Genomic DNA, 25,138 nt, shown 5'->3' on the forward strand with positions numbered 1-25,138 from the left:
CTCTAAGGTGACTAAACCAAAGTCATTCTACTCTATAATACTCGGGAAAAGTACTTAACTAAAGGACTAAACAAACACTAAAACATAGCCAGCATAGCCTGTTTTTAATAGCTTATAGCTTGCTATTAATTCCTAAACTAACGGTAACTTGAAATGGATATGTGTAGGCTTAAAGGGGTATGCCACTATTTTGGGGCTCAGTACTGTTAAAATCCATGCCCTAGGTTTAGTAAGGAGGAATTTGGTCCTATTTTTCACATCAGTGGCTGTCTTTGTTTTAGACTCCCTCTGGAAGGCGAAATGTAGCTAAGCTAGCGAGAGTCAATGTAAACACATAGCACCACCCACTACACATGATTTGAGAAACATTTTTTTACTCCTAATTGACTCGCGATACACGCTTGTTTATACCGAGTACACATAACAAAAAAGGTCTCCTAATTGCCGTCTTGGCAGTTGGGATTGTTGGGACTATTTTTTGCTGAACGCAGCCGTGCGGACTTTTACATGCCGAATTACTGCTGCTCCACAACAGCTGACGAGCTGGGCTGACGACTCGAGGAAGTTGAATCAGCTGCTCACGTTTAATACATTTATCTGTATTATTTATCTAATATGCCAATGAAAACCGTATAACAGGAGGAAATTACATGCAACCATGCAGATAATGTTATGTGAACCAGCACAATTCAACTAACTGAAAAATAACGGCTGGCACTGACATTGAGACAATGATGCTGGACCAAAATACTACCCCTCTTGGCTGAACCGGCCACCAGAAGTTAGCATGGAGAGCAATCCTGCAAGATTGACAATTAGGCTAAGCTACTAACAACGGAGATGTTATTTGTCTGAGCTGACATGTATCAAGATGAGCCACCTTCGATCGGGAGTTTACTGCATTACGATTGTGACTGCTTTGTGGATTGTATCAAGATGGGCCATATCTTCCGGGGATTACTGAATAGGAATTACACTGATTGTGGATGTGTTCAGTATTTATTACACATTTCACATGCTCTTTTCTACGGGATCGACTCGAAAGTTGAAGGACACCGCTGTTCCGTTTACAAGCCTCAGACCGTAAGTAGGCTATTGTGGCTTTATCACACAGCTGGTTAGCATACCGTGTAGGCTACATTTCCCTCCATTGCAATGTGTCGTCGTATCATGTCTGAACAGTAGCCTAACCCAAGAAAGGCGTTGTGTTGTCCCTCTCTTCCCTGTTGTTCTGTTGAGTCAGAGACCAGAATAATAATTTGGCCATAGCTTTCATAGCTGACAGTCTGGAAAGCTGGGCTATTCATTTTTAAGCGCAGAGTATGACTACTGAAAGCTGCGAGCCACGAGCCGCAACAAGAATGACTTCAATAGCTGCGCTCGTCTCGCAGCTCTTTTCGAGTTGTGCTATGGTGGGACACAAAATACATGGATCTACTGTATGCATTGCACACATATATTTACATTGGCATACTGTACTTATTCGAACTTGAGCAGCGAAAGCAGTGTATTCTAGCTCTGACAGCTGATTCAACTTCCTTGTTGACAGCCCAGCTCGTCAGCTGTTGTGGAGCAGTAGTAATTTGTGACGTTCTCTGTGCTAACTTCTGGTGGTGTTCGGTTCAGCCAAGAGGTAGTTTGGATGCAGCTGCAGAATCGGTGTGGCAATGTCAAACATGCCAGCCACATACTTTATTTTTTAGTTTGTCGAATTGTGCTGGGTCACATAATATCTTTGCATGGTCAATTGCCTCCTACTGTTATACGGTTTACATGGTAACACTGCATAAATAAATAATACATAATGTATATAGGCCTACATTTATTCAAACGTGAGCAGCTGATTCAACTTCCTTGTCAGTCCAGCTCGCTGTTGTGGAGCAGCAGTATCCAGCATGTAAAACTCCGCACGGCTCGCGGTCAGCAAAAAACAGTCCCAACAATCCCAACAGCCAAGACGGCAATTAGGAGACCTTTTTTGTTATGTGTACTCGGTATAAACAAGCGTGTATCGCGAGTCAATTAGGAGTAAAAAAAATATTTCTCAAATCATGTTTAGTGGGTGGTGCTATGCGTTTACATTGACTCTCGCTAGCTTAGCTACATTTTGCCTTCCAGAGGGAGTCTAAAACAAAGACAGCCACTGATGTGAAAAATAGGACAAATTTCCTCCTTACTAAACCTAGGGCAGGGATTTTAACAGTACTGAGCCCCAAAATAGTGGCATACCCCTTTAATGTTGGTCACTCACCACGAGTAACACTACAGCCTAACTAATGGAATATATTTGTAACATGATTTTGTTACCTGCCGGTCCGAAGTCTTGGGGAGGCCAATCCAATTTCCTCGTCTGTCACAGCTGTTCCTGCAGTGATGTGCCGTTCTCCACAGTAGCTCAGAAACGCATGTGTTTTCAAGTCAGAAATTTTTTGAATCTGACAGTTGTTCGCGCGCTTAGCTGACACCCTAGCGGAAACTCCACCCTCTTTGACCACCCTCTCTGAAGAGTGTGTCACACGCTCAGTGCGGGAGACTTGAGAGCTCTGTTGATTAAGTGACAGGAAGTGAAATATATCTTTATTTTTCATCTAAAATTGAGACTTGCATGCATTTAGCACCTGCAGCTCAACTCACGTACAGTATGTCAACACGAAAACATGAATCCTCTTTAAAAAATAGACACAGCATGGACCATAAAATGATTGCAAGTTATGACCAGTGTCTAAAATAAAATCAGGACATCAGAAAAAAAGTTCTGCTCTGGAATATTTGGCTGATTGATGTTGATTGTTTTGTCTTTCTTCTCATTTATGTTTTGCAGCACTTCTTTCATTTACCTGTAAATTTAGACATTAAAACAGCTGCATTAAAAACACTCTGCAAACCTGTGCAAACCAAAACAAACAAAAATTGCAGGTTCACAGGCTAGAATTAAGGCTGTAACGATACACCCAACCCACGATTCGGTTTGTATCACGATATATGACCCACGGTTCGATATGCCCCATGATTTCACACAAAAAAAATGATTAAAAAAAAAATAATAATAATAATAATAAGAAGAAGAAAATAAATGATATATATACTTTGTAATTAATATATTTTTGCATTTACCTGCCTGCATTAAGTTTGTAGGTTTACAAGGCTGAATAATGTTGCAGATATAGGCTACCACTGCAACCTGTTCCCAGGTGTTGACATCAAAACACAACACAGAGAAATAAGGGATATTAGTTCACCAAGGAAAAGGGCTTATAAATAGGCTAAGATCATATGTTGAGAGAGAGAGAGAGAGAGAGAGAGAGAGAGAGAGAGAGAGAGAGAGAGAGAGAAAGAGAGAGAGAGGTGGGGTGGTCAGGGTGTATAGTCATTGGCAGCTGTCTTACTTTATCAAACATTAGGCCTATCCAATTAATATCCAAACATTAAAACAACACTGGCCATATATCGTCAGGAAACATGTTGTATTAAGTTAGGCTACTTAAAGAAATGCAACACTTAATTTTGATTAAGTTAAATATTTCCGTAGCTTTTTTTTGATCGTGCAGCAGCGCCTGCCCGTAGCCTACAATCAAAACTCGAAATGAACCTCAGTTAGTTCTCACTGCTACGTAACGCGCACGTTTTTCGTTTTGTTTTGTGGTTTGACATTTTGTCAAGAGCGAGAATGAATGCAGAGGCTGAAATGGAGCATGCTTTCTGCTTATGTAGGCGGTAATTTTACAATATAGCCTAACACCATCTAAAGCAAATTTGTTTATCTTGGTCTCAAGAGAGATGAACAGACCAAGGATATGGATCACTGGAACCATGTCGTGTGATCTGAAGAGACCAAGATAAACAAATATACTTTAGATGGTGTCAAGCATGTGTGGTGGTAAACAAGTGAGTTTTACAAAAAAAGTGTATCCTATCAAAAGCCAAGCATGGTAGTGGGACTGACATGGTTTGGGGATGCATGGATGCTGTCAACATTGGTAATCTGAAATACACCTAAAAGAAACATGCATGTCAACATGCACTGTGGCTACTGAAGCAGATCATGATATTCTCCATAGGATTGCATTCAAATCTCACACCAATCTATTTAAGCCAGATGCAGACTCAAAATGTAAAAGTTCAATGCAAAGAAAGGTTGAAACGCACACTGATGACCTCCCTTTTCATCCCTCTTCATTTCGTTTTATTTCGAGACGATTCTAGCAAACACAGCCCCTTCTCTACCGGATTTTCATCTGGGGTGTACTCACTTTTGTGAGTACATGTTCAAACATTAATGGCTTTATTTAGTTTTTTTCTGAGTGAACAAGAAATGTAAGCGGTTAAATATGTTGTTAAAAGGTCACTAATCATTGTGTCAAAGTGAAATTTCTGTAATGCTTTCCTATGAAAAGATATACTCACAAATCTGAAAAACTGTGAGGGGTGTATTCACTTTCGTGATATACTGTATATCCACATGGTCAAATTGTCATCTGTCCCATGAAAGTGGGGCCCCAGAATATGGGCCTTTTTCATGAGATGCCAGACACCTTTGAACACTAAACATTCCAATGCATTTAAAGTGGATACACTATGTTACCAAAACTATTGGGTAACTTACCTTGACTCACAGTCTCCGCTCACAAAAGTGTCCAGGGTTCAGGATCTGTGCGGGCCAGTCAAGTTCATCCATACCACACTCTGTCACCCATGTCTTTAAGGATCTTGCTTTGTGCTCTGGTGCACAGTCATGTTGGAAGAGAAAGGGGCGTGCTCAAAACTGTTCCCACAATGTATGGAACTGTGCAAAATGTGTTGGTATCCTGATGCTTCACAGAGTCCTAACCTGGGGTCCGTTTCTCGAATGCGTCTTTGCTACCGTCGTTAGCAACGTCCTTTCGTAAGAGCGACTCAACTCTCTCAACAGCGATGCTCACCACTAAATCCAAGGGAATGGTAAGACTGTCTTAAGGCGGTGGTTAGCAATGACAAGAATCGAGAAACGGACCCCTGAAGCCAATAGAACACCTTTGGGATTAATGAAAGTGGAAACTGAGACCCAGGCCTTCTCGACCAACATCAGTGTGTCGTCTCACCAATAGGCTTTGGAAGAATGGTCAAAAAATCCTAAAAACACACTCCTCAACTCTGTGGACAGCCTTCCCAGATGAGTTGAAGTTGTAATAGCTGAAAAAGGTGGACCGAAATCATATTGAACCTTATGGGTTAAGAATGGGGTGGCAGTTAAGTTCATATACGAGTCAAAGCAGGTTATCGAATACTTTTGGAGATATAGTGAACATAATTTCTCTGATGTCCCTGTGAAAAGGGCTAAATGGACCCCCATTACATTATTGTATGTATTGAGGGGGACGGGAGTGCACACATTCACTATTAGCACCACCCCTATTACACACACACACACACAGTAGGGTACACACATAACACAACAAGACAAAGTCATCAACAAAACATATAACAACTCAGATACAGGAGCAAAAGGGAATTAATAATCTAAAAAAGGAAAAGTAGCACTACCACTGACAGAAATACACACCCATCAACATCAGATGATTCAACAAAATCTCAGTCCAGTCAACCATATGTTGACTTAAGTTAGTTATTACACCACTGACAGTGGAGACATTGGATAGTTTCAGTGTGTCAGCTCAATGCATACCTTAGGCACATGGTATATTCTGCAAAACAAACCAGCAGATCATCTTGATTATACCACAATAAAGTGCTACTTGATATGATCAAATGCATGGCATAGGTCTAGCAGTGAGAGGCAGAGAGTCTGCTCTACTGTAGTCAGTAGTCTGCTCTACTGACATGGTTTCATGCTGGTTTCAGTAGTCTGCTCTACTGACATGGTTTCAGGCTCTGAGTGGTCATCAAGGGGGATTCTTATGAGATAAAGAAAGATCAGGAAGCACGCTCAACACCTTGTCTTCTTATACTTTACACTGGGTGCTTAACTTCATCAATGAATGAACTCAAATCTCAAAAGAAAGTGAATAAAGAAGCACTCATCAGATTTCTTTTTTCATTTTTAATCGCCTCACATCACAGACGTTTCGGGCTTACACCCTTCTTCAGTGTGGCGATTTCGCCTTTGACCCCAGTAGGTGTGACTTAAATAAACTTACTTACAGTTTTGCAGTTATGCACACAGTTATGACAGGGGAAATTTCCATTAGGGATCCGTGATCAAAAGTGTCGTGGTTTGGGAATGGGTAGATCAGATTTTACCAAGAGATTTCGGAAATTGGAAGTTCTCTTATAAAAGTGTTTGGGTGGGTGCGTAAAAGCGCTTGCAATTTGTGATCAGTCTTTAGTATATGCCAATGTTTGTTGACTATACATTTCACAGAGGATGATATAGTCATAACTGTGTACATTGTTACGCGATACTGAAAACTAAGTGACACATTCACGCACCACAATATAGGGAAAATGTACGCTGCAAAGGGCAGGATAACGTGTAACATGACTCACATAGTTTATCTGCTTAAATGTCCATGCAATCTATATTACGTGGGGAAAACCAAATGGCTATTAAAAACAAGGATCTGCGAACATAAATCGTCTATACGCAACTGTGACGTGAAATCATCAGTGGCCAGACATTTTAACCTGTTGAAACACAACACAACAGACTTAAAATATATGGGAATTGAGGTCTCTCTTAGCTCTTTTTTCTTAAAGTGATGTTCCAACTTGTAAATACTTTTTTGTTGGGGTTTGAAACCCTCTTTTTGGTTGTCTATTGAAGACTGAGACACTAAGACATGAACATTGAAATAATTTTCTATTTGTATTTTTGTTTTGTTTTGATTGCTGGAACGTGCGTAATTGTTGTAAAGTTAGAATGATGGGTATCCATTGCGTCTCCCTCTAGTGGTGCGCTTTGGGTACCTGCACTGGGCGGTGGCATTTTGGGTAACTAAGTTTATTTAAGTCACACCTACTGGGGTCAAAGGTGAAATCGCCATTCTTATGAGACGCCATTGGTCAATAGCCCTAATTGGTCATATTGGTCATAATCTTTGGGTTTATGGCCACTGATGCTCCAGATTCTGGGCATCTGGTCAAAATCTGTTGATCTGCTTTAGCTAAGCATGGTCACACTTTTGCACCTAGGTACACACAAAAAACAGCACTTTACTATTAGGAATGAGATGAGGGATGTTTTTTTTTGCCAGGCTCGGTCACTGAATTCAGTAGGCTACTTGTGTTGAAACCAGTGGGCAAGAAAGTAGACTATTGTCCCAGGTGCTTTACTTTCAAGAAATTATTTTGTTATGCTACTCATGATGAGATTATTATTGTGATGCTGATTTTTGCTTGACATTTCCCCTTTCATGAGATCTGAGCTCATCTCCTGACTATCCACAATGACACTTCTGCCACCTACAGGATCAGTTCCTAAATGCGTAGAGGCTTGAAATTTTTTACACATGATAGGAGAGATGTCCACCAAGGCATAGCTGCAAAAAAAAACGTAATTGACGGTGGAATTTGTCAAAGGCATGGTGCGTCACATTTCGAAAAGACGGTGGAATTCGTCAAAGGCAGTCAGTGAGTTAAGCGGGCTTGCCATAGCAAGTCCTACGATGTTGCTATCAACATGCTAAAGCGGGAAACTGGCAGACTACACGAGGGAGATTTATATCAAATGCCACTGGCTGTATCCATGGTAATCCATGGTAACCATCATACACTATACTCCCGTACGAGACTTTGGAAAATATCTCTCAACACGCCCTGATACATGTTGTTTTTAACTCCTCACAACACTCTTTTAATAAAAGTCAAAGAATGCCATAAACTGCATTAAGTCTGATTGCCTTGGTTTAATTTCAAAAATTAACATCGAGATGAAGTCTGCTTACTTGATTAGTCCTTGCAACAGGAACTGGTTTGAGCTCACGCGAGATGTGAGAGTTGGTTCTCAAAAATTCCCGATTAGGGGATAGCAACATTATTTTATTATAGTTATGTTTCGTTTCTGGTTGTGTTGTACCTTTTGTTAATAAGGAAAGAATGCGATGACACGTGATTGCCGGTTGTTAACGCCTTGTACTTTTGTTCAACGAGTATCCCTATGGCTGGTATTGTGGGAATTTCTTTACAAACCGGATGCAGTTAAAATGCTAATCCGCCGCATACAACGTGACATCACCCACTTGCGAGCTCTATAGTATTCTACATACATGGCAAATGTGAGGCATTCAAAAACAACTGCTTCGTGTAGCTGCACTCCTCCAAACCAGACAAATATACTGACTATTCAAAGCAGCTTCACTCCCACTCTGAATTGTTGTAAAACAGCAGTCTGATGAGACGTTCGGGCAGAGGCAGCGAGATCATTTGCCTCAGTCGCTGTCGTCCCACTTGCTTGCGGACATGTAGGCGGCACAGTTGTAGAAGGGCGAGCGGTGGATCTGAAATTTGCAAAGAAATGTGTTCAATTTGGCGAAATAAATATTACGACATTGCTTGTGCGTAAACTTAACTCATCTTCCTGAGTAGGACTCAACAAACAACTGGTTTATAATTCTGTCAGGGGAAGGTGGGCTGATGTGAGCTGTGGTGCTAAATGGGAAAGGTGTTACTAAAGGGGAAGGGTGGTGTAGTGATGGAGGGTGTGGACTGTGGAGTGACTAGCCCAGGGGTTCTCAAACGTAACCGTGCAAAGGCCCCCCATACCCTGGTAGATTCCAGCCAAGGCCCCCTTTATATGGGTCGTGCCGCACTACTTTTCCTGTGCAACCCCTGAGAGTCAGTGCCCCACTAGGATATATACAATTAACTAATGGGAATATTGTTTAGCTCATTTTTGGTTTATTTTGGTGTACATTAGTTATTCAATTTCTTCAATAATTTATTTGATTATTTCCTACCAACTTTCGCGACCCCCCTAGCACCCCCTCGCGGCCCCCCCAGTGGTCCCCGGCCCCCACTTTGAAAACCACTGGACTAGCCATTACCCAGGACCCCAATAGCAGTAGGGACTTAAGCTACCCAAATAATAAAATATAATACAAATATAAAGAAAGAGGGTGTCCCTATAAAACTTCTTAGGCATCAAACATACCAAAGCTGAGCGGATAGGTATGTATGGACAGATATGTTCAATGTATATTCACCGACGCCGGTAAAAATCGCGGCCGTTCCGCGACGCTTTACCGCCCTAGTGTGTAAGACCCCTTATACTACAGAGTTCAGAGTAAATTGATATGGTGTTCATCTGTTGTGTCTTAGATGTAGTGCAACTAAAGGGGTAAAGCAGTATAAATACAATTCAACTTACTTGCTTTATCCTTGATGTATTGGCCATCACTGATGCTGTCCAGGAGGTTTGAGAGTCTTGAACAGAGTTTCACGTGACCAGTGTAATCTAAGAGCATATCGATTATCGTTCCCAGCCAAGGCAAGTTGACAGGATCTGCCATCACCTCACAAAACTAGAGAGAAAAAATAACTTAATAAACCATTCGCAAAATTGATGGGTTGTATATATCATCTATAATGACATAGTATCACCTATGACACAAACAGCAAATTTAAAAGCCACCATCCTTGTACGACTACCAAAGAAGTCACCAGCATCATTGCTAAAGGACTAGGCTACAGACCCAGAGTTTTGAAATGCGCTTTCTAAAACTCTTATTTACGGATCAGTAACAAATAAAGGTTCACATTATGAGAAAAGATAAAATGTTTCAATACATTATTCTTAATAATCTTAATCTTTTAACAAAATGAATGTCTGGTTGCCCCTCAAAATGTCAAATGGCACAATGGCAATAGAATAATATGTAATAGCCTATTGGGTATTTACTTCCAACACAAAATAAATGTGTTTGCAAAAAACAGTTACTTAATATCTTTCCGTCACTTGAAAACAGATCATATTGGGGGTTATTTAATATTCGAATGTTATGTGACATTTCTGTATAGACAGAAATTAGCAACCCTTTCGGGCATTTTCTACAGTATATAACTTTTTAACAAATTATTCTAAAACTGAAAAGAGGTTGTCAGCACATCGAAATAGAGGACTATAAATTTGTTTGTTTTGGTCTCTTCAGAGCACATAACATGATTCCAGTGATCCATATCCTTGGTCTGTTCATCTCTCTTGAGACCAAGATAAACAAATTTGCTTTAGATGGTGTCAAGCATGTGCGGTGATAAACAAGTGAGTTTTACAAAAAACGTTAATCCTCTCAATATTCAAGCATGGTAGTGGGACTGACATGTTTTGGGGATGCATGAATGCTGTCAACATTGGTAATCTGAATTACACCTAAAGGAAACATGCATGTCAACATGCACTGTGACTACTGAAGCAGATCATTATACTCTCCATAGGATTGCATTAAAATCTCACACCGATCTATTTACGCCCGGTGCAGACTCAAAATGTAAAAGTTCAATGTAAAGAAAGGTTGAAACTCACACCGATGACCTGCCTTTTAATCCCTTTTCATTTCGAGGTGATTCAAGCCAACATGGCCCCTTCTCTACCGGAATCTAATCTGGGGTGTACTCACTTTTGTGAGCAATGTTCAAACATTAATGGCTGTATTTTGATTTTTTCTGAGTGAACAAGAAATTTAAGTGGTTATATATGTTGTTAAAAGGTCACCAATCATTGTGTCAAAAGGACATTTCTTTAATGCTCTCCTATGAAAAGATATACTCACAAATCTGCAAAACATGTGGAGGGTGTACTCACTTACATGCCATACTGTATATGTACAAATATATAGTGTACTATACGGGCACATTGACAATTTAGAACCATTTGCGAATCCGTCCTGGGTCATTTTCCAACCCTACTCCATTTCTCTCTCCTAACCATTTCTTGTCTGTTCTCTACTGCCGTATCTAATTAAGGCCCAAAAATAAAAAAAAATAAAAAAAATAACCTGTGCTGTTGAACCAAGAGGCACTGCCAGCCCACGCAGGTACGGATCATCCCTAGAGGAGCGGTTTGTCTTAACTGGAGGATGCGTGTTGTTCCCATAGACACAGTCAAAGCAGGCGTCAGCATCCAGCCCGTTGTCCAGCAGTGTCTTAGACATACTTCTGTGCTTTATGCAGAAGAGCATAGCAGCCGGGAAGGTGGTCGGTTGCGTTGGCATGGAAGCGTTCACATTTCCACCATGTTCAATCAGCAGAGACGCCATCTCCACGTTGCCTTTTCTCACGGCGACCAGGAGAGGGTTGAAGAGGTCCAGGTTTGGGTCTGCGCCGGCCTCGAGCAGCATGGAGGCAGCCTCCACGTTGCCTCCCCGCACAGCGAAGTACAGTGCCGTGGTGCGACGGTCCTCGTACATCTTTGAGTGTTCGGGAGACAGCTGTTGGTTGACGTCAAAGCCTTCTCGGATGAGAATCTCCAGGACCTCGTCTTGGTTGCATTCGGCTGCGAGATGCAGTGGGCTGATGCTGCTGAGCTGTATCTTAGTTCTGCTGGTTCGAGGAATCAGTTGCAAAACCACACTGCAGTTTGGAGGGAAAATATATGTAGAATTAGTGCTAACACTGATAACACTGTACACCAAAAAAGAGACAATGATAAACAATATACAATAATAGATAATAGAATACACATCAATCTTTAATAAAGAATAAATCTGTAGGCTGGTCGTGAATTTCTAAGCAATACAACAATTTGCAAGCGGTGAATTATGCATAAAAAAAATAAGGAAAAAAATTATAATATTATGTCAATGTTAATTTGGCTGCTTGGTAAAGAAAAAACAAGATCAACACCATTCCAATTGCCCTGTTGCTACCTTAAAGGATAACTGCTGCCAATTTCAATATGCTGTTGTATTGCTCACGCTACCCTTGACTTGTCAGTACTCGGTAATGCTGAATTTTTCCAACTCAGCCCTTTCCGAGATCTGAGCTATTCCAATGGGGCAGATTTTGTTTATATTAAAAACTTTCTTAACATGGGCCTACTCCAAATATTATCCCAAAGGTATCACTGTTTGCTAGTGTTCTGCTGATGTTGCATAACCTTTTGGAAGTTTTTGGGAATAAATCAAGATTTTTTTGTTTAATTTAAACAAAAACCTGCCCCTATTACAATGACCAGGTTCTCGGAAAAGGCTGAAGAAAAATATAAATTCTCAGGTACTGACAAGTCCAGGGTAGTGTGAGCATTACAGCTGCATGTCGAAATTGGCAAAAGTTACCCTTTCAAGTTTAAAGAAATCCTGCACACTGTCCATTCCACCAACAAACTTTAATACAACGTTTCGGTCATCCGAGGTAAAGTGACCGAAACATTGTATTTAAGTTTGTTGGTGGAATGGACAGTGTGCGGGATTTCTTTACACTTGAATGACAACCCCACTGGAATAACATCCTACACAACTGCCCAACTACAGAGGTGTGCAAAAACGTCTTTGTTGAAGTTACCCTTTAAAATGAAAAAAAAAGCATGAAAGTTGCATTTATGGGATTTTGGGAACTAGAAGCTCTTCAAATCATTCAAATCAAAGTCCCTCAAATCAATTATTTACATGGATTTCTCATCTGCCTTTAACATGGTGCAACCACACCTCCTTCTACAGCGCCTTTGTGACCTGAAAGTCAGTTCTGGCCTGGTCGTCCTCATCAGGGACTTCTTGAGGGACCGACCCCATCGTGTGTGCATCAAGAATTGCCTCTCTGACTCTCTGGTCCTCAACACCGGCGTTCCTCAAGGATGTGTGTTATCACCCCTGCTCTTCTCCATATACACCAATGAGCTACAATGCCACACTGATGACCTCTCCCTCATCAAGTATGCAGATGACATGGCCTTAATTGCCTGCCTTTCGGAGACAGACAGCTCCCCCTACCTACAGTTCATCAACACCCAATCTGCATGGTTTGACAGCAGCTTCATGGATCTCAATGTCTCCAAAACCAAGGAGATGTGGCTGGGAACCAGCCAGAAAGGAGGCAAGAAAGATTCTGGGCACAACTTCAGGCCCATCAGCATGAAGGGTCAGGAGGTGGAGCAGGTGACACGGTTTAAATACCTTGGGACAGTTACAGACAGTCAGCTCCAATTGCAAGTGGACTACACATTTAAAAAAGGTAGACAGCGCCTGGCTCTCCTGAGGAAACTCAGGGGCCTCAACACCAGTCAGCGCACTATGTCTATGGTCTACAGGTCAGTGACAGAGAGTGTGCTGACATTCAACATCGTGTCATGGTATGGGTACCTCTCTGTCAAACAAAAGAACAAACTGGCACAGATCGTCAACCAGGCTGGAAAGATCATTGGATATAAACAGCTGCAATTTTCACACTTGCACACACAGGCTCAACAAAGAAGGCTCACCAAGTCTACCTGGATCCTACTCACTGGGTCCCCTGTTAGTGTGAATGTTGTAATTGAAAACAGCTGCCCGTGTGGGCGAGGACGGAGCCCTTCCGGTTAGTATAAATTGCCTACTATGTTGGCTGTTAGCCAGGTGTGGCTAACCTCGGTACCGGTTGGCTCTTGGAGGAGCCCTATACGCTGGGTGCAGTAGGTGATGATGGGTTCTGGACCCATACTGGAGCGCGCACTAGAGCGCAGCTGAAATGCGGACGCCAGGTTGCTGCGTGTAGCCTAACCGGCTTGAAGGTAAGCCCTTCTGCACTGTGCACCTGGCGATACTCAATTATGATTGTACTGTGGCTAACGTGATGTTGTTTCACTGCAGCATTACATGGTGAAGCGAGGGTCAACCGTAGACTTCCAGGCTCAGCTCGGTGCTTCCCACTTGCAACTTAAGGTAATTTCTAATTTGCCGTCACTCTGTGCCTGTGGTTTTCACGCCACACCTTGCACATTGATAATGGCATTTCCCTGGCATTAACCCAGTCTGTCTTGTGCTTTCTAGGTTGCGCACATATTGTTAATGGGCTGGGGTGGGGGACGCCGTCGTCTTTTCCCGGTGTTTGTGTTTGTTATTTTCCCTTTTACCACCACGAGCTCTCTTAGTAGTGGCAGGTTGTTGTTCTTTGCGCAGGTGCGCGACGCCTTCGTCTTTCAGCCATACGGTCTGACACGGTCAGCTCCAATCACCCACCCCTTGGACAAGGGATGAGTGATTGGAGACTGGCTGGTTGAGATTAGTAGTATCATTGTGTAAACTTGTTGGTGAGGTGTAGATCCCCTGAGTGGTATAGTAAACTCTCTGCCAAGAGGCCTGATTTGATAAACATAGGCTACCTCTTCACTGTGAATCATTTCAGTGTGCTGTGACTTCTTTTGTTTATTTTGATTATGTTTTGTGTGTACAGTTTTGATTGCAGTGTTCTTTGGCATTCACAGTGCAGTGTGTAGGTAACACACTCAGTAAATTACCTGTACTAGCCTACTCAGTGCTCTCGCACTTCAGCCGTCACTGTTTCACGATATCTATCTGTATTGACTTCAGTGGAGTTAAAACTCTGTTTGTGTATATAAACTCAAGTGAACTGCCTGCACATTTTGAATACAAATAAGACTGAAAGCAGAAGAAAATAAAAACTATTGTATGTGCAACAGCTGTGTCATCCTTTGTCATCTAGAACCTGTCGGGGAAAATTGTGTTTTTAACATCTGGGTTGTCTCACCCTTTAACGAGACTGGCGTAGTCACCTTCTAAAACCTAATTTCTTAAAAATCTTTAATCTTAGTAACCCCACTCGGTTACATACGCATATAGACATATTTATTCTTTATTGTGTTGACTGTGATGTGTGTTTGTCATGTGTGTCTTGAGCCACCACGAAAGCAAATTTTCCATTTCATGTAAGTTTAATGGACAATAAAGAAGTCTAAGTCTAAATTAAACTGACCAACTCTCTTAACCCACTCACTTCACATGTCCATTCTTTGACGCAACATGTAGAGGAGTTAAGCCCGATTTGCTTCTTTGGTTTGCATCTGCTTTCTCAGACAGCAGCAGCCTTACACACTCCTCATGGCCATTTTTAGATGCTTCATACAAAGCTGTTGCCCCATCATTAGCCTGCGTGTTGACATTTCCACCTAAAAAGCATGAACAAAAATGAATGGTAGTTATTGCTGGTGAACCACATGAACATGTAAAATTCTACTAACACACTGTAAAACTTTCTCGGTGGAACTTTTTTCAGGAACCTTCAAGAGTACCTCTGTATCCCAAGAGCCTTTGACAGGCTCCCTCACAGTGGCAAACTAAAGGTTCTTCGAAGAAATTTTAATCCACAACCAGGATTTTAGATTCTATACCTTAGTGTTCACCATACACTAAACAGGAAAACAACACCAAAACAATCCCCTTTACAATAATGAAATGTGTTCAGACATTTGATCGCATTCGAAGGTTAAACAAGTCCCCCATGGTGTGTTTTTCATGCAGGTTGCCTGAGTTGGTAGCTCAGAAAACAGCTTACCAAGTTTGATAAGGTATTTCAGCACCTTGATGGATCCGCACTGAGCGGCTACGAAGAGCGGCTCAAGTCCATATGTATTCTTAATCCCCAACTCTGCTCCAGCCTTTACCAACATCTTACACATGTTGAGGTTATGGCTCCTCACTGCCTCATGCAAAGGGGCGACTCTCTTAATGGTTGCCCTGGCAGCGTTCCCGCCAGCTTTTAAAACAGCATCAAGTATCTCCTCAGAGCCCTTCTCACAAGCTGAAAGCAAAAGACATTTGTTAGAAATGAGAATGAGCTATTTCTAACATTTCATTTCTTTGAAAAATCTAAAACTCAGACACTGTTTACACTGAAACAAAAAAAGAAAGGACAGCCCTCAGTGACGTCTTCAATGTCAAAGTCAAAAGGTTCTGTGAAGGTTCTCTGAAGAGCTGTTCAAAATGCAATTCGCTGGTTTAGTTCTGGTACCTTTATAGACTGATGTCTCCCCTAAGTCGTTGGCTATGTTTGGATCTCCTCCGGCCCTAAGGAGAACGTTGACAGAGGCGATGGCTTTCTCACCAACAGCCTTTATAAGAGGCGTCTGGTTCTGGTCATCGCGCATGTTGACTAGATGAGGAAAGGCTACAATGTGCAGGGGTGAAGAGCAAATGAACACAAACTTCAGTTGAAATGAGGTGAATTCTCAGGAAACTGAAGAATGGAAAATACCATCAGGCTCAGCTTAATATTAAGGTTTTCAGAGCTCCCATTGTGGCCATAATTTTGAGTGTGCCAATAAACAATACTCTCCTACAGCATATCTAAGAGTACGTATTAGAAAGGGAAAAAGTTATTTGTTACCACACCTCTTAAAAGCAACTTTAAACAATCCACACGATTGTTGTAAGCAGCCTCGTGCAAATGTATCCAGCCCTCTGCATTTGGTTTGTTCAGAGTCTCTGCAGGTTCTGTCATTAAAATTTGATTGACTCTTCTGACATCATTCCTCCAGATTGCTGAACTTAAGGACGGTACATCACTGCAATAAAGCAAATTTACTGGAAGGTATTTGGTATCATCATCAACTGAATATTTTGTCTGTGTAGTTGCTAAATTAACTGCACGGTATAGTCAAGTGAAGTAAAGATGAAACTTCAGAGCCTGAATGTGTATACATACCGAATGTATAATTTGTGTAGTTGCTAAGTCACGGTATCTGCACTACACTCACCGGCCATTTTATTAGGCCCGACACCTGTCCAACTCCTTATTGACGCAAATTTCTGATAGCTACAACTTAATGCTGCAGTTCGAAGTGAGCATTACAATGGGGCAGAAAGGGACTTTGAATGTGGCATTGTTATTGGTGCCAGATGGGCTGGTCTGAGGATTTCAGAAACTATATCTACTGGGATATTTACGCACACCTATTGCTACATCGAAAATGATATCCAGTGAGAGGTGGTTTTGTGAACAAAAATGGCTTGTTGATGCCAGAGGTCAGAGAGGAATAGCGAGACTGGTTCGAGCTGATAGAAAAGGCGACAGTAACTCTTGATACAATAGCCCCATACGACTTCGTTGCTGTCGATCAACATTGACGAAGGGCGTGAGCGAGAACTTGTTGTCACGATGTGGGTGTTATTAAATACAGCGCATTTACAGTCGGCCACAAATATGAACGAGACGATGAGCTCGCACCGGTTTGCTCTACTAACACACCACGTGTGAGGAGTGGGGGGACAGGCAGTGAGGAGGAGCTGAAGTGGGGACCTGCGCAAACTTGTGTAGAGGTGTGAGACAAGACCCATATACACACGTGAGTGAGTTGTTGACCAACCAGTTCATGGGCGCGTGACCTCGGAGGCAGTCCGCAGACGAGTGTTGAAGGGGATAAGCAACTGCAGAGGTTGCAAGATCTGACTGCAGTCGCATTCATCCCGCGATAGTTTGACACCATGTGACATGTCACCTCGTCAACGCAACATCGACGAAATTTCGAAGTTTGACAGGAAATCTAACCGTCATGCAGCATTTTCATCCAGGGTGCATTGCTGTCTAAATGCGCATGCATGCGTTGACGACAAGTCGATCGCACCTACTACTTGTTACAGCCAAGGTATGCAGAAGAACATCTCTGAATGCACAGCATGTTGAACCTCGAGGCAGATGGGCTTAGCCTACAGCGGCAGAACACCACACTGGGGGTGCGTTCCAATATGCGACCTTGTGTCCTCCACTTGTGCTTGTGGCCTCGTACCAGGAAGTAATATGTCATGATGACATCACTGACAATAACATCATATTTCAATGTCCATCAAAAGCTCATTTTCTCATTTGCAAACTGGATGGTGAATGAGGAATAGTACCCCAAAAATTGCTTTGGCTAGGCTGACAGTGGGGAAACGTATTTGTTTTCTCCACAGAGGAGGGGTGAGGAGGCGGGGTGAGGCCACAAGCACAAGTGGAGGACGCAAGGGTCGCATATTGGAATGCACCCTGGGTGCCACTCCTGTGAGGAACTGAGGCTACAATTCGCACAGGTTCACCAAAATTGGACTGTAGAAGATTGGAAAATGTTGCCTGGTCTCGATTTCTGCTGTAACACTTGGATGGACCGGTATAGGGTCAGAATGTGGCATCAACAACAGCATGTATAAGCATTGTATAAGCATTTCAAGATGGTGGTCATGTAATGATGTGGGGGATATTTTGTTGCGACATTTTGGGCCCCGTAGTACTAATTGAGAATTGGTGCAACACCACAGCCTACCTACAGTACGTATTTTTGCAGACAGTTAACATAGTTCTGAAGGCAAAAAGAGGTCCAACCTAGCCTGGTGAACCAGCGCCACCCGTTGGACGGCAAAATGTTTTGTCTACGGGTGGGTCTGGCCTCGCATAATGATTCAATGAAGCCAGAATGCCATGAATCTGGCAAACCAATTACAACGCAAAGATGTGTTTTGAATCAAAGCGGGCAGGGTTTTGAGGGAAGGTTGTTCTCATCAACAATCTTCGGATGTATTATGCATCGAGGCCAGACTAAATTAGACATCCACATTTAGTCTGGTTTATCAGGCTAGGTCCAACCCAGTACATTAGACACGGTGTACCTAATGAAGTTGCTGGAGAGTGTATATAGTCATGTGAAAGTTTTTTAAAAGAAACTTCAGAGCCTGTACGTTAATCTGCACAAAGGAGGACACTTACATGGCGTTTTTTTCAGCTTCGCGTAGACCTCCACGTCGTATTCTCCATTCCAGTAGCAGCTCCTTTTCTGCATCAAAATGAGGACACCTGTGGGAGGGGTAGTCAGGCTCTTTTAACCCATTGGTGCCTGGAGACCCTAACCCTTTTTTTGATAAAAATGTTGGTATGCGGAATGAACATACAGCTGAATGAACACATTCTAATGCAAGATGAGGGTCTTAGGGTTTAAATGCAACGTATTTCATGTTTTTATGTGCAAGATATTTAGGTGTATATAGTCTGAGGGCAACTGTCCCAACAAGGGCTTAGGCATTCAGCAGGCGTTTTTTGCAGGTGCTTTAGGCATCAATGGCTTAAAAGAGCAAATAAGTATTTTTGGAAAGTCTTGAGTCGAGTTTAAAAACTGCACAGTGATGTAAAATATCTGAAACATTCTCTGAATGCAAGATATTGTTGTTAATGTTGTTTGGGTACAGTCCGTCTTTTCAGTTCTCAGACTTGCAGTGTTTCACATTTACCTGGAAGGATTGACTTCTGGGTTCCCAGCGGCTGCAGCTCTCTGTGTTTGCAGGGCAGCATTCTGTCCGGCTGCATGCTCCTGCCTGGCTTCTGTGGGTATGTCTTCCTCTCTGGGTGGCTCGGATGCTGGTATGAAACTTGCTTGAGCGTATTCCGAGGGGCCTTGTTGGTCTTCAGACAGGCTGCGTTCAATGGCCAACTGCAGTAGCTCATCATCAGTCAAGTGGCCATAGGCAGTGTAGTCTTCATAGGTAACGTAAGTCAGAGTTGCGGGCCTAGCAAGGCTAGCAGCAGCCATGATGAACTTCAGTAGAAGCAGAACAGCGCCTGAAAAATATCCTCTATTTCATAACAATCGTCATCAACAAGTTTTGCTGCATTATTCTCAACTAATCACTGAACCAGCTTATCACAAAAAACAGGTTGAACTAGGTAGAATGACTAATTTTAGAACTCTGAAAGCATAGTAAAAATTGCTTTTATTGAGAAATTATGAATTCCATTGGTCTTGCATTGATTTGTCTTTTTTATTTTCACCCCATGTACTACAAAGTATGAAAAATGTTAGCAATAATACACTGTAAAAAAAATAATCCCTGAGGAACCCTTAGTTTTCCCATGTGGACCATCCCTTAAAAGTACCTTGGAGAACCTTAACGTTCTCAGAGCAACATCTGTGACAAATTGGCTCTGGGAAGAACAAGGTTTTTATTTCTTGAAGGTTACTTTGAGAACCCAGTAAACCTCTGAATTCCATTGTGGAGGAAGAGCAGGGCTATTCAATTAGAATTTCATCTGGGCCACATTTCGAAACCAAGAACTAAAGTCAGGCCGCACATTTTCAACCATCACTAACACGGAAATGATGCTTCACATCTGTAGTCTACAAACAATTTTTAAATATCGAACCTGAAACCTAACCATGTTTGGTGGATGTCCTCAGCTGAGCGGACCTCTCTCCCTCCTTTAGAGAACCGGGGACATATACATGTCCTTATGTTAGGTTCGTTGCTCAAGGGCAGCTCAGCCATAGAGTGCGGTAGCAAGTAGAAGGGTGGGGTTCCAACCTGCAACCCTTTGATCTAAATTCCATCTCCTTAAAGATGCACTGTGTAATTTTTTTCAGAATTGATTTCCAGAATTCATGCTGCCCATTCACAAATGTTAACTTTTCCATGAATACTTACCACCACCATCAAATTCTAAGTATTCATTATGACAGGGAAAATTGCATTTTTCCTACATGAAATTCCATGGTCTGCCATTTAGGATTCCCAGAAATATGTAGACTTGTTTGGCTGCAAAACTTACTGCACTTGGGTCATACTAGTAAATGTTAGTCTACTACTTAAGTAAATATTCATTACAAGATCAAATTTGGCAATAGGAAGCACAGTTCCAATGAGCAGCATAGTTGCAATACCTACTCTGTCCACAATTTTACACAGTGCACCTTTGAGCATTAGGACACGGTTCCCCAATATTAAGCCTAATTTTCTCTGTAAATGACACAATGCACATTCATTTTTCGAAAACACTAAATATTTATTATTGAAAGCAAGACAAAGTTGCCCTCGGTGCTGAGCAAATTTCACTGTGTTGGAAGTTGAAGAAACAGTTGATAAACAAGAAAGAGTTGATCCAAACAATAACACGTTTTGCAAAGGCATCAGTGCATTAAGTAAACATACAAAACTACCACAGTTAAAATGATCAAAAATCAATCCATTTCATTTCACACATAAAAAGGGAATAGCAAATAATTCTCCTTTATGTGCCAACAATCATCAGCAATGACAAAACATGAAACAAGTAGTCAAGGAGAAAGTAAGGCTGTGACTTCTTACAGATCCTAAAATACACTCATGCCAGTATCTAATTCAGCATGTGCATCATAGCCATCCATTGCTTAAGATTGCTGCATGTTATATCAACATGTTTTGCATTCATCTAGGCTTACAATGCATGTTCAAGTACGTTTCTACCATAAAAATACTGTACACGTTGGTAACCAAAGCATGTACTGTAAATCCATCATTTCCAATACTGCAAAATAAATAGCAAAAAACTGCATGCAAAATTGATAGTTTTATTACAAACAGCAATAGCCCCCTGAGGCTGGTGCACTGTAAAGGATAGAAGACAGCCTGTTTAAAAGTTAACAACAATGGATATAGTAAGCTTACTCACCAAAAGGTTTACTCACCAAAAAAAGTTTTTTTTTATTTAAATGTTTTAGTCAACTAATTGCTTTTTAAACCCTTGCACTTTGCTCCTTTCCTTTGTTAAGCCTGCTTCCTGACTGTGTGCATGAGAGTCTCTGTGCCCTTGAATGATGAGGAGGGTGGTTTTGATTCCAGGTGGACAGCCATATGACTGTTTCCCCCATACCTAGGGCATTAGGCCCACTTCTGAAATGAGCTATCTCTGCTGTATTTTAAAGTGCTCTATAAATAAACTTTGACTTGATTTGACATTGTTATGGTTAGAGTCTCTGGAGCAGTTTGGGGTTAAGTTCCTTGCTCAAGGGCACCTCAGCCATGAAGTGTGGTAGGGAGTAGAAGGGTGGGGTTCAAACCTGCAACTCTTTGATCTAAATCCCATCTCCTTAACCATTAGGACACGGTTCCCCAATATTAAGCCTAATTTTCTCTGTAAATGACACAATGCACATTCATTTTTCGAAAACACTAAATATTTATTATTGAAAGCAAGACAAAGTTGCCCTCGGTGCTGAGCAGAGTTGGAAGTTGAAGAAACAGTTGATAAACAAGAAAGAGTTGATCCAAACAATAACACGTTTTGCAAAGGCATCAGTGCATTAAGTAAACATACAAAACTACCACAGTTAAAATGATCAAAAATCAATCCATTTCATTTCACACATAAAAAGGGAATAGCAAATAATTCTCCTTTATGTGCCAACAATCAACATGAAACATGAAACAAGTAGTCAAGGAGAAAGTAAGGCTGTGACTTCTTACAGATCCTAAAATACACTCATGCCAGTATCTAATTCAGCATGTGCATCATAGCCATCCATTGCTTAAGATTGCTGCATGTTATGTATTCATCTAGGCTTACAATGCATGTTCAACCGTGTTTCTACCATAAAAATACAGTGCATGTTGGTAACCAAAGCATGTACTGTAAATTCATCATTTCCAATACTGCAAAATAAATAGCAAAAATTGCATGCCAAATTGTTAGTTTTATTATAAACAGCAATAGCCTCCTGAGGATAGAAGACAGCCTGTTTAAAAGTAAACAACAATGGGTAAGCTTACTCACCAAAAGGTTTACTCACCCCAAAAAAAGTTTAGTCAACTAATTGCTTTTTAAACCCTTGCACTTTGCTCCTTTCCTTTGTTAAGCCTGCTTCCTGACTGTGTGCATGAGAGTCTCTGTGCCCTTGAATGATGAGGAGGGTGGTTTTGATCCCAGGTTAGCAGCCATACAGTATGACCGTTTTTCCCATACCCAGGGCATTAGGCCCACTTCTGACATGATACGCTTGGCAATGCCATTGTGGGTTAAATCAAGAGATACAGGGGCCATCATGTACAATATCCAGCAAGCATAAATCATATCCTGAATGCACAGTGGCTCTTTACAGTTCAACCTTGTTTTGGCCGTGGTCAGACACTCAGAAATCTGACTCCTGTATTCAAGTCCCATCACTAAGACACATAATAACTCGTGACAGATGGTTTTTAGAAAGGCAAGGGAGATCTGATACCATTGGACCTCTACAACAACTTGACGAACGCCTAAAGGTTCGTGCTACATAATGCGTGGTCATCTGCGTATTGTCACTAAAAGAAAGCATTAGGGATGTTGTATCTTTGAGAATAGTGTGGGGGGAATTTGTGAATTTTTATAAGAATTGTTCACTTCTTGATAAGTTTCTGTTTTTGGCAGGATGTTAGGTTTTATTTTTTTTATTTTTTTTTATTTTACCTTTATTTTACCAGGGAAATAAAATCACATTGACAATAAAATTCTCTTTTGCAAGTGAGCCCTGGCCAAGGCAGCAGCACACATAACAGTTACATTTACAGACAGGACACAGACAAAACAGAACAAATCAACATTAGAAGGAGATTAAAATACAGATTTAAAGACAGACAGAAAGACAGATTTAAAAGTGTCATTAAGATAGGTTTTAAACTCAGCTACAGACATAAAAACAGCAAGCTTAAGAGATTTCTGCAATTCATTCCAGTGAGTTGGGGCACAATGAATAAAAGCATTTTTACCAAATTCAGTTTTTATCATGGGGACATTTAAAACAATGTAGCTACTTGAGCGTAGGTTGTATCCTTGACTGCTAAAAGATAAAAGGCTCTGTATATACAAGGGGAGCTGGCCAACTAAGGCCTTGTATACGAATAAAAGCCAATGTTTATGACGTCTAAAATCAAGTGATGGCCAGCCTACTAGGTCATACAACACACAATGGTGCGTAGAATGCTTTTTTCTAGTGATGAATCTTAAAGCAGAGTGATAAGTAGAGTCAAGTGATTGGTCTAAGGTTTCCAAAAAACAATGGATAAAAGTTGGCGGCATCCCCATATGTTGAAAATTTGAATACAAGCATTTTAGTTTGTTTGTGCACAATTGTGCAGGCAAAATGAGCGTTTGGTATTTACATTTTAAGAGGTTGGTGACCTTAGGTCACTTAGCACCCCATTATCATCCAAATAACTCAAAAATTGTTGGAATTGTTTGTGTTTCGTTCGTGCACAATTGTGCAGATAAAAAGAATGCGTATGCACAAACTGTTTTCATATCATTTAACTTTCATTTTTTTGAAACTAGGTCACTCAGCAATGTGCAATGTGATATACTTGCTGTGTTGCATCAAGTAATTTTAAGGGGCCACGTACATGACCAAACACCAATGAGGATGGTCAGTGACTGAAGTTGTAGGGGTGGTATTGCAGCTAGATGGCAATCGCAGGCATTTGAAGAATGAATGAGTTTCAAAGGAGCTGCCTTAAATAACTTGACTAAATACAAGTCATAATACATGAACAGTAAGATAATGTGAAGTCCCAATAATATCTAAATGAACAAATAATACCATAGTAACACAGTAGTTTATGTTACACCTGGACAGTGTGGTTGTGTGCTGTGTATATTACAGTAAAATACTGTAAATCATTGACATAGAATTTCAGGGTGAGATGATTCAAGAATTCAATTAAATTCCGTTTTTCGATAATACATTTTGCTGCGTTGGGCGCTTTTCCTTCAGTCAGTGTCACAAGTTCATGTATGGTGTTAGCAGTTTCCTTAACGTCCGCCAAAGGTGCAATGTACAGTATATCACGAAAGTGAATACACCCCTCACAGTTTTGCAGATTTTTGAGTATATCCTTTCATAGGAAAGCATTACAGAAATGTAACTTTGAGACAATGATTAGTGACCTTTTAACAACATATTTAACCTCTTAAATTTCTTGTTCACTCAGAAAAAAACAAAATACAGCCATTAATGTTTGAACATGTACTCACAAAAGTGAGTACACCCCAGATTAAAATCCGGTAGAGAAGGGGCTATGTTGGCTCGAATCGTCTTGAAATGAAACGAAATGAAAAGGGATGACAAGGGAGGTCATCAGTGTGCGTTTCTACCTTTCTATGCATTGAACTTTTAAATGTTGAGTCTGCATCTGGCTTAAATAGATTGGTGTGAGATTTGAATGCAATCCTATGGAGAATATCATGATCTGCTTCAGTAATCACAGTGCATGTTGACATGCATGTTTCTTTTAGGTGTGTTTCAGATTGCCAATGTTGACAGCATTCATGCATCCCCAAACCATGTCAGTCCCACTACCATGCTTGGCTTATGAGAGGATACACCTTTTTTGTAAAACTCACTTGTTTACCACCACACATGCTTGACACCATCTAAAGCAAATTTGTTTATCTTGGTCTCTTCAGATCACACAACATGGTTCCAGTGATCCATATCCTTGGTCAGTTCATCTCTCTTGAGACCAAGATAAACAAATTT

General features: G+C 41.2%; 1 protein-coding gene across 2 annotated transcripts; it reads right to left on the reverse strand.

The window, feature by feature from the left end:
• Positions 1-7,190: 7,190 nt before the first annotated feature.
• Positions 7,191-23,041, reverse strand: LOC134469338 (ankyrin repeat and SOCS box protein 2-like). Of its 2 annotated transcripts, XM_063223533.1 has the most exons (10): positions 22,421-23,041; positions 19,113-19,440; positions 18,595-18,681; positions 16,248-16,420; positions 15,868-16,023; positions 15,412-15,657; positions 14,854-15,025; positions 10,926-11,499; positions 9,302-9,455; positions 7,191-8,432 (listed from the first exon to the last, which is right to left on the reverse strand). In XM_063223533.1, the coding sequence occupies exons 2-10, from the start codon at positions 19,409-19,411 to the stop codon at positions 8,290-8,292; spliced, it is 2,004 nt and encodes a 667-aa protein (XP_063079603.1). In that variant the 5' UTR covers positions 19,412-19,440; positions 22,421-23,041; the 3' UTR covers positions 7,191-8,289. The 2 variants fall into 2 exon arrangements, with proteins under 2 accessions (XP_063079603.1, XP_063079605.1); XM_063223535.1 differs by lacking the exons at positions 16,248-16,420; positions 22,421-23,041 and having other exon boundaries at positions 19,113-19,416.
• Positions 23,042-25,138: the final 2,097 nt, after the last annotated feature.

The sequence above is a fragment of the Engraulis encrasicolus genome, chromosome 18 (genome assembly GCF_034702125.1).
Source record: "Engraulis encrasicolus isolate BLACKSEA-1 chromosome 18, IST_EnEncr_1.0, whole genome shotgun sequence".
Taxonomy (NCBI): domain Eukaryota; kingdom Metazoa; phylum Chordata; class Actinopteri; order Clupeiformes; family Engraulidae; genus Engraulis; species Engraulis encrasicolus.

Coding starts and splice junctions, on each gene's coding strand:
- LOC134469338 (XM_063223533.1), bottom strand. CDS start 19,411: ATGGCTGCTGCTAGCCTTGCTAGGCCCGCAACTCTGACTTACGTTACC. Junction 15,026..15,411: donor GAAATACCTTATCAAACTTG/GTAAGCTGTTTT, acceptor CATGCTTTTTAG/GTGGAAATGTCAACACGCAG. Junction 8,433..9,301: donor ATACATCAAGGATAAAGCAA/GTAAGTTGAATT, acceptor TGCAAATTTCAG/ATCCACCGCTCGCCCTTCTA.